Below are 10,320 nucleotides of genomic sequence, written 5' to 3'. Positions count from 1 at the left end.
ATGACCGTTTAGATTTTTGATGTGTTTGGTTCATAGGCGAAATTGGATATGGTGGCCCAGAAAGAAAATATTCCACGACCAAATTGACCGGATGAGCTCATCCACCCTCACTAACCATGATCATTAGTGATTGTTTAGTAATAATTAACTTGTTTTATCATTAATTAGTAATTAACAAGTTTAAATTAGTGTTAATTAATGATGATAGATATATTTTATTAATAATTTATACTAATTACAATAAAGCTATGATGATTAATTTATATTATTATTTATTAGTAATTCAATATGTCCATTCCATCCATCCAACCAAACAAAAAATTGGATCATCCCATCCATCTAACCAAACATGAAACTGTATCACCATATCCATCCCAAAAAATATGGATGACCATATCTGATCCCACCTGATCCCACCTTGAACTACTAACCAAACGCACCCTTACTCGTCCGCCGAAGTGTAAAAAACTTGTACTCCAGAGAATTTCTGTGCATGGCAAGTTGACATGAACGGCCAAATAGACAAATCTTTGGTAAGTCTAAACACCTTATATTCCAAAGTCTAAACACCTTATATTCCAGGGAATTTCTGTGCACGGCAAGTTGACACGAGCGGCCAAATAGACAAATCTTACCCGAAGGCCATATCCAAACACGAACTACCTTGCTTCCATCGCCAACTAACTGAAACCATTTGACAAGATGACAGTTGAAATGGACAAAGGGGAATTTTCGATATCCTCAGGAGAAATCGCTTGGGAAATGCAGGAGGTAAAACAAGGGTCAAAAATTCCTGACCTTATCCTTTGCATCACTAGCCATTTACCATGCCAATTCTTCTGAGCAGTAAAGAAGTCCTTTTGATACCCTGAAACTGAGAGTGAGCCAAAGCTAAATTGCTGAATCACAAATCATGGTCTAAAATCTATAGTAGAACTTCAGTTTGATTGGATATATTTCAAGTTGACCATTGAAGTTTGAACTAGTAATCATTGTTTATCAATGTGCGCTAGGTGCTAGTCGGGCAGCAGATATATCTAAAGAATGTCATAAAATACATTATATTGAAAAGAATAATGAAATGGATACTTGGCCAAGAAGCTGAGAACAAGCCACCCGTGGTATTGGATGCTGGTTTCTTGTATATGATAAACACCAAATCCTTCTGCAATGCACACGTTGACCTTAGACATATAGCTCAAGTATAAAAGCACTGCTCCTGGTCCTCCTGGATAGCTTAAGAGGGAGTTCAGCTCTTCACGAGTAAGCTGAAATCTTCAGCAGAGCAATTGGTCAATCGATCAAAGGCCAAATGTAAGTCGACTGTTTCTGATCCCCTTTAACTCTGTACATGGCTTTGATGAAATGAAACCATGTCGTCTTCTCGTAAAAAAAGGCTATTTTCCTTCCTTCACCATTGGAAAAATCTTTTTTCGATGGCTTAATCTTTCCCTCATCCCTGGGAATGTTACTTTCTCCATCTCCCTCCTTGTAGTGCCACTCTTAAGGTTTTTAATATAATTCAGGTGGGGCTTCTCGCCCTCCCACCCTCGCCTTGACCACATCCAAAAAAAATCTGAGCGCACATACAGTTTAAAGGTTAGATGCTTCAAATGATAAAAGTACAAATCATACTGCTATAAATAAAGTTGAGAATAGAAACCCTTTTAGGTTTTGTCACTGAAAATGGTTTATGCCCTTTGCTGAACAAATCATGGCAATCTTTCATTGTAATGACATAAATGAGATTTTCTGCACAACATGAAGTATCAAGGACCAAAATTTGGCACAAGAGATCAGAACAGAGATAAAAGAGTAACACAGAAATTGTTAGTATATAATAACACATCTTCAAATATTATAGTTTGATGTAAAATGAATTACTAATGTAGCTCAGTCCTTCAGCAATTGTGGGTTAAGTTTGTGTTTAAGTGTTCGGGATGACTCTAGCTTGCTCCCAGACTCTCCTCAGCAGCAGCCATAGCCAGCTCTGATAAAACAAGAATACTGAGCTTGATATTGTTTGTTCTCAATGTTTGTACACATAATTTGAATGAAAAGAACAGTGAATGACAGTAGTAAGTTTTATCAGAAAGTGACTGGCAAGATTGTTTCAAGGCGTACATCAAAATGGGAAAATTGGTGGCAGCAATAGGCAAGTTGCTCTGCTGTGTACAAGTGAACCAGTCAACAGTAGGTATCAAAGAAAGATTTGGGAAATATGAGGAGGTGCTTGATCCTGGCTGTCACTGTGTGCCATGGATCATTGGAAGCCGTGTCGCTGGTGAACTCACACTACGGCTGAGGCAGCTAGATGTACGTTGTGAGACAAAGACAAAGGTATTATGACATATAACTTCTCACAAGCTAAGAAATTGGAGTAGCCATTTATCTTCTCCATGCACCACATTTCCTGTTGGATTCTTACTGTCTTCTACTACGGCTTGCTGACTTATTTTTACTTATGCATCCTCTCACAGGACAATGTTTTTGTTACCGTTGTTGCGTCCATTCAATATCGAGCAATGGAGGACAAAGCAAGCGATGCATATTACAAGCTGAGCAACCCAAAAACCCAAATCCAATCTTATGTCTTTGATGGTAAGGACGACAACTCACGAATTACTATATAATCATTATGGACATCTGAAATCACAATATCAAGGATCCACACAAAACTTAAGTTTGTCAATGCTAAAGATCCTCTATTAGGTTGTTGGATTTATAAATATACTAGCTAAATACCCGTGCATTACAACATGTTATTGAAAATAATAAAATTAAGTCTTTTTGAAAAAATATTTTTTAATTAGTTGAAACAAGATCGCATATGTTTATATTGTACTTAAAAAGTACAAAAAAGTTCATCTAAAAAAAGAAAAATATCATGCTTAGAGAATTAAGAATTTGTAGAAAAGAGCAATTAGAGCATTCACATATGTTGTGCTGATTAATGACCCTCATATTAGTGATGGTGGTGGTGGTGTCGGCAGTAGACTCACCACCACCACGACTATCTTTTAATAGTAGTATAATATGTCATATTTATATTGATTCTAAAATGTAGGAACATGAATACAGATTGTATTGTATTTTACTTGTTTTCTTATTCAGTTATCAGGGCAAGTATTCCCAAATTAGAATTGGATGATGCTTTTTTGCAAAAGAATGAAATAGCAAAAGCTGTGGAGGAGGAGCTTGAGAAGGCAATGCTTGCTTACGGTTATGAGATTGTGCAAACGCTGATTGTTGATATAGAACCAGATGAGAAAGTTAAGAGGGCCATGAATGAAATCAATGCTGGTACGTATTGAACACATACACTTTTTTGGACTAGAAACTGACACAATTTAGCATGACGTCAAGAAAAATTCACATCTAGTAGGTAATATCTAGTACTGTAATCTATATAGAAGGTAATATCACTATACCAATTGGTCATCCATTTCCAATTCCAACTGGTCTTAAAAAAAGTAATAACCAATCACTATAGCAGTTTGATTTATATTGTTAACTATTTCCTTCTGTCATTTTGTTCAGCTGCAAGATTACGTGTCGCAGCAAATGAAAAGGCAGAGGCAGAGAAGATCATTCAGATCAAGAGGGCCGAGGGAGAGGCTGAAGCCAAGTATCTGTCTGGACTTGGTATTGCAAGGCAGCGGCAGGCTATAGTTGATGGGCTAAGAGACAGTGTGCTTGGCTTCTCTGGAAATGTTCCTGGGACTTCAGCCAAGGATGTCATGGATTTAGTTCTTTTGACACAGTACTTTGACACCATGAAAGAAATCGGTTCAACATCCAAATCTTCAGCAATTTTCCTCCCTCATGGCCCTGGAGCTGTTGCAGACATTGCCAGTCAGATTCGTGATGGATGTCTTCAGGCATCGTCTCACCACACAAAGTAATAAATCCAAGTCAACAGTGTCTTAGATTGGTGAAAGGTCCACTGGTTTGTATGTGCTTGAGGATGTCGTGTGAGGTTCTCAAAAAAGTATCAAGCTTGTAGAATAGCATATAGATAAGATAAGCTATTCTCTGTTGCGTGGATAGGTTCCAAGCTATACAGAATGGACTCAATGGAGCATATGTGCTTTACATGAATCTAGTTGATGATTGTGGTGTGAAAAAAGTAATGTTGTCACAGCTTATATAACCTCAATATACAGCTTTGGTTACATATTTTGGCCATCTAAAATATGCGATAACATATTTTGAATTTTATAAGGTAGGAAATCATGCACTACTAAGCAAAATAGGAATAACAAATCAAGTAAAAAAAGCACCCAGAAAGCATAAACAATAAAACTAAATAATCACATCAAAGGGTATAAGTATAACATGAGACTAGCCTTTTAAGAGCATAAAAGAATGTTATGTGTCGGTTAAGCAATGAATATTAGCTGAACCTGAGAACCTCATATGTCAAACAGAATTTGACATATGACACCTCAAGTTCTTGCCATCTCGCAACAAAATTTCAAGAATTTATTGTTGCCTTGCAGTGGTAATCCCCAGCGCAGTTTCAAATAAACTGCAGCACAAACTATCTACTATAAGCCACCAGTTCAGTAAATGCTTGGTAGATCCTCTCCCTGAACCAAACGAATCAGGGAAAATTACTCCTAGTGAAAAATCAGCGACACGGATCAAAATTTGGTGCTGAATAAGACCAATAATTGTACCTATGGAGAGGGGGATGCATGACGATGGAATCAGTAGGGGTGGTCTTCCTTGGGGAAACCCTCCTCGGGCCAGTAGCTCAGCCACGAGAACATGGGCCCCTTCGCCATCGCCAGCTCCAGGATGTCGGCGCCGGCGACCCCGGGGTCGACGCCCCTCCCGACCACCCTCACCGCCTCCACGAGGCTGTCCACCCGGCTCCCTCCTCCTCCTCCCGCCCCGGCCGCCGGACCCGCCGCCCCTCCCTTCCCCCTCCCCCTCCCCCGCCCGCCTCGCCCCGCCGCCGCCGTGCTCGCGCGCCGACTCCCGACCGAAGAGCTCGCGAGGAGCACCGTGTTGGGGAGCCTCCGAACGGCCTCTGCCGACGACGACGAGGCGCCCGCCGCCGGCGCCTCCGCCATGGCTTGTAACGGAAGGAGGCTTCGCGCTTTATTTTATTTTATTTTCCGGCAGCATGAAGACCTAGGCCGAAATAGAGGCCCACTACATGGATGGGCCGGTCCACCAAGATGTCCACGTGTACAAACCGCGGAGGCGCCGGTGGGCCCAGTAGACGAAAGTGTGGGCCCAGCCCAGGCGCTGGACAAGTCCAGTCGGCAACTGCTGCACCTTTCCACGTCAGCGACGAGCATCCTCTTCTCCGCTACGACTACGAGAATTCGGTTCCTTCTCGGCGACGACTCGTCCACTCCATTCCACTCTCTCTCTCTCTCTCTCTCTCGCATCCTGATCAGCTCGCCGCGTCGGCGTCGCCCTCGCCTCGCTTGCTTGCTTGCCGTGGCGCACCACTCAACCATTGGCTCTATCCCGCTCCGGCTCCGCTCGCTCGCGTGTCCATGGCCGTGGCCCTTGCCGGCGCGAGATCCCCCGGGGCGGCAGCGATCCTCGGCCTCCGCCGCCTCGCCCCCGCGGCGCCCGTGCGTCTGGGCGTAACCCCACGTCCCGGCCGCCGCGGCGTCGCCATGGCGGCGGCGGCGTCCGCCGCCCCCTCCGCGCCGCCCGCGCCCGCCGATCCTCTCCCCAAGGTGCGTACGGACTCAACAAGCACGGGGCCGTGACTATCTATTACCGAGCTAGTAGTAGTACTATTTAGCAGTGCTCCTGCATGGCGAACGATCGAGGTCGGCGAGTTTCTAGGATTCCTCTCGCCCCCCCCCCCCCCCCCCCCCCCCAAAAGAGCGTGTGGGGTGGTGCGGTGTGCGAGTGCGAGTGGCTGTAGCTGCTAATCTGCTATTCTGCTAATGTTTTCTGTTTCATGCGTTCACTGCTGCTGTACGGGGATGGGGACGCCGGTGTGGGGCGCGCGGGTGTCCCTATCTGTATCTGTAGGTTGACATGTGTGTTGGCTGTGCTCTGAAATATCAGTTCTGTAGTACAACCCCGCATGTACTGTTGCTACTAATTTGTTACACACACACACTTATGTCTCGTTTAGTACCTTAAGTCAGCATCATGGGGAAGTGTTTAACTAGAGATCCTGTCCTTGGTCATGGAGTTATTAATAGAATCAGAGCTTTCAGTTATTAATCTAGATTATATGATAAACCTCTAATATGCCACTCTGGTACAACCGAGACTTCGATTTTTGGAGACTGTGGACCATATTACAGAGCTTTTTTTTGTAGAGTTTGTTGAATAAAACATGTTTGTTGTTTTGATGTTGTTACAGATAAAGGATCCTTGGAATGTGCTACAAATATGAATTGTTGGTGTCAGAATATTGTTAAGATTGTGCTGTAGGCATGGTTTGTTCGTATTAATGTATTAAATGGTGCTCAAAATGGCTATTATATTATGCGTAGCATGCAAAACTTTGATTTTAACAGTATAAAATTTAAAATTGTCAACGACCAATCAATTCTTTTGCACATATCTGGAGTGTGCTTTGGTGTTTTTTTCCCCTTTTCTGTGTAGATTACTGAAAGTTCACTGTTCAGCTTTCCAAGGGAATGAAGTGCACAATGTCTTAATTTTATTCCTTTTCAGGGCGCTGATTCATTTTTCCGGAGAGTTATCTCAAACATGGAAAAAGTATACTTGAGCAGGAATCCAACTGCCAAAACCATCTTGGAACTTGTTCGTTCTTATGATGGGGACCACATTTGTTATGATCATTTTGCTTTCAGAACATTTGGAGTGAGTATGAGATTGATAGTCTGCTTAAATTTTGATGCATGCTCTAATTATTACTTAAGGTGAAGTGCAGTTTTGATCTGCAAAAACAAGTAATATGTTATCTTTGATAATGCAGGTTGATGGTTATGGTATAAATTCACTCGCTGAATTTTTTACTGACTTTGGTTATGTTCCTCGTGAAGAACTAAGGTTTCCAGCAAAAAAGCTAAGAGCACTATGGTTTTCTCCTCCCACCAATGACGTATACACTGGAACTGGTGTTTATGGCCCTTTGCCAAGGATATTCATATCAGAACTACTTGTGGATGAGTTGAGTGCTCAGAGCCAGGTAATCCTGCTTATTTACTTCACTTTGTTGTCCGTATATTTGTAGAAGTTACCACTATAAACTATTGCACATTTCTTTCATAAGTGACTAAAATTTTGCAAGCTGAGGGAGAAAACAATGGTTTTCTGGTGTTGTCATTGAACTTTACATTGTTTCTATCACACAGTAAGTCTGGTGGGGTCAATACATATCTCTACACTAATAAAACTAATAGTCATTTTTTTTTGAAGTGAATGGCAGGAGCTCTGCCTTTTCATTAGAGATTTAGGAGTTTGAAGCACAAGTTACAACAAAGCCTCTAGGTTTAGCCAGCTTGGAAAAACTGGGGTAACCCAGGCCACCAAGGAACTAAGAAGAGTTAAATTCTCGCAAGTGTTGATACACCGTATCTGCCGCTTGTTGAGGGGTGTTGTTGTAGTTGTTGTCGAAGATGCGTGCATTTCGATGTAGCCAAATCTCCCAAGCCACGTGTACCACCATACCATCAAACCTTTTCCGAGCCTCCTTATTCACTTGCAGCCTGATTTCCTTCCACCACTGAAGATAGTCACATATTCTGGTTTGGGAACCAGGCCTTAAATTCAAACAGTCCATGCATCAGGTAGGGTATAAGGATTCTGGATTTCTCTGGTCTGTGATACTGACTGCCACTAGAGTCGCTCATATTTCCACCTTTGCTCATGTGAAGATATCTTCTGTGCTCAAATCCATTTATGTGGCAATTTTTCTGTGCAGGACATTATACACAAATACATTAGAACTTCTGGTAAGGGAAATAGACATGCAACTCTTGCAAGTACCTTAGGGGAGCTGACATGGGAGAAGCCCAATTACTCTGATTTCCAGGTTTTATCTAGGTACACATTTCATCTTTGTAGTCATTGACTGAACTTTACGCTGTTTAACAAGCAATATTTATCCTGAGTGGCATCCTTGGTTTTGCTGCTTGCAGTTTTGTTTCTTTATTGAATTAACATTTGCTTTTCCTTTTCTTTCGGGTACCAGGGAAAGTGAATATGCTGCATGGACTCTTGTTAATGGCTATGCACTAAATCATACCACAATTGCCACTCATCGCTTGACATCAGACATCAGAAGTATCAATAAGTTCAACAAATTTGTGGAGGACAATGGGTTCAAGTTAAATTCAGAAGGAGGGGTGTTGAAAGGTCCATTGCTAAATTCTGTTAATTTTGATTCAAATATTCCTTTATGTGCATAGTATCAACTCTATGTAAGGTTGAAAAAATTGTACGACGAAACATATTTGTTTTCTTTACCATTATTTCACCATTTGCTGAGAAGTTAATTTGTATACTTGGTTTTCTTATTTCATCTACCTTTTAACAGTGAGTCCTGATGGTCTCCTCCAGCAAAGCTCAACTGTAGCTGATTCAGCATTGTTTACTTTTGCTGATGGAATCACTGAATCTGTCCCACGGTCCTATATCGAATTTGCTGAACGGCTGCTACTCCCCCAATTCAAAGATTTACAAAATGAAGAGGTGTGCAACTGTGCATATTTTATTCTCGGTATTGATATTGCTTAGCATAATTGGGGGCGTTACATTTCAAGATTTCTGTTTCCCTGTACTAGTATATTACAATGGTGCATCTTTCGCTCCAACCTTACAAGTTTTATATACTGTTTCCTGTTAAACACTAAATTTACCAACATAAACTGTTGTTTAAGTAACCATCATTAAACTTTTGAGAGACAGATAAGTCACCCTTCCATGGCCAGTCTCAGTCTGACACTCATCCTGAATCCTAACATCCTGATCGACTAATCATTATTTAATAACTGCTGAAGGTCAAGGAGCACCATAGGCGTGATGGTTTTGAGGTAGGGAATGCGGACAAGATATTTGAGAGCACATCAAATGATCAGCTTACCCGGAGATCAGCATAAATGGTGAACTCTCGACTATTCTGTAAGCGGGCCATCCCTCTCGGGAGTGTGTTGAAAGTTTGTGCTCTGCAGTAATTGTATTTTCCTGGATAAATTCGAACATTATAATGAATAAAATATTGAATGTATATCGCTGAATGAAATGAGAAAACAAGTATACAAAATAATTTCTCTACAGTCCTATTCTGGGTTGCCACTGGCATATGATCAGCCTTTCACCGATGCAAAGTTCATGTCCTAGAGTAAATATATCATGCAAGCGGAGCCAGTTCCATCTTCTAAGAAAAAATGAGGATATCCTAGCACAGATTTGTTTAATTCTGTGGACATCCTGAACAGCAGCAGGTCAAGACAACCTTTTGCTACTTGGAATTCAGGACAGGTGTGTACTATGGTTGTGGGCTTCAATTTGTGCTAATCTGAAGAAAGATTCTAGGAAGTAGGACTAGAGATTGTCAGCCCAATAATTATCTCTACTACTTATTACATGTCTACATGTGAAACCTTTAAATATCTGGTCGATCTTAGAACATAATTAAGATCATGCTATGCAATTTACAGGTGTTTTCCTCAAATGCTTGACAGAAGGATAATTATCTGGTGGTGTCTGAGTTGTGACCGAGGAAGTATCAGCTTCATGGAGCTTCATCAAGGTATGATTGATATCATACTTCAGAATTCTAAAGAATCATGTATAATATTAATTGAAGGACGTTGGTTTCCACTGAAAATAACTTCTCAACTGCTAAAGACCTGCCATGATAAATGCAGATATGTTTTATATTCATATGACTAGCTACATATATAGATACAAATACAATCAACATCCAAAATCAAATTTCCTTTCTGTGCGACTCCTGATACAACTACAATTGTACCAGAAGGGGAAAATGATAAATAAACAAATAGAGTCACAACGAAGACTCCTCTCTTGACTCTTGATGCAAATGAAAGGGTCTAAGAGAACCAAAACCAAAAGTATCTGTCTCGACACCTCACTTTGCATTAATTCATATGTCCTGAAAAGCATTAAACAGTCCAAATGTCCTTGGGATCCCAAAGAGCTCCCTGCTTTATGGGTCACATTTTCTGCACGAAGAAATAATTATTTGTTCCAATTCAACAAAGTTGTGTCTGCGTGCAGAGATGTACCATAATTCCAGCACTCTGTCTGAGCTTGGATATGAAGAAAAGAGCATGGTCACAAATAAAATCTGGAAGAGGCCCTACTTAAGCCTTTCCTCTTGCGAAATAGTTAACTAGT

General features: G+C 41.2%; 2 protein-coding genes across 2 annotated transcripts; both read left to right on the top strand.

Annotated features, from left to right (window-relative positions):
* The first annotated feature begins 1,184 nt into the window (after nucleotides 1–1,184).
* LOC102714220 (hypersensitive-induced reaction 1 protein-like) lies at nucleotides 1,185–4,179 on the top strand. Its single transcript, XM_006661775.3, has 5 exons — nucleotides 1,185–1,314; nucleotides 2,093–2,340; nucleotides 2,481–2,601; nucleotides 3,115–3,303; nucleotides 3,541–4,179. Exons 2-5 carry the CDS (start codon nucleotides 2,131–2,133, stop codon nucleotides 3,903–3,905), a joined length of 885 nt encoding a protein of 294 aa, XP_006661838.1. The 5' UTR covers nucleotides 1,185–1,314; nucleotides 2,093–2,130; the 3' UTR covers nucleotides 3,906–4,179.
* A 1,208-nt stretch (nucleotides 4,180–5,387) lies between these two features.
* LOC102709961 lies at nucleotides 5,388–9,233 on the top strand. The gene is made up of 7 exons (XM_040528380.1): nucleotides 5,388–5,705; nucleotides 6,667–6,816; nucleotides 6,932–7,144; nucleotides 7,880–8,001; nucleotides 8,150–8,313; nucleotides 8,495–8,649; nucleotides 8,958–9,233. The coding sequence occupies exons 1-7, from the start codon at nucleotides 5,517–5,519 to the stop codon at nucleotides 9,054–9,056; spliced, it is 1,092 nt and encodes a 363-aa protein (XP_040384314.1). The 5' UTR covers nucleotides 5,388–5,516; the 3' UTR covers nucleotides 9,057–9,233.
* Nucleotides 9,234–10,320: the final 1,087 nt, after the last annotated feature.

This window comes from Oryza brachyantha, chromosome 10 (genome assembly GCF_000231095.2).
Source record: "Oryza brachyantha chromosome 10, ObraRS2, whole genome shotgun sequence".
Classification (NCBI taxonomy): Eukaryota; Viridiplantae; Streptophyta; class Magnoliopsida; order Poales; family Poaceae; genus Oryza; species Oryza brachyantha.
Note: the sequence above shows the minus strand (reverse complement) of the source record. Positions and strands in the feature narration are given on the sequence as shown.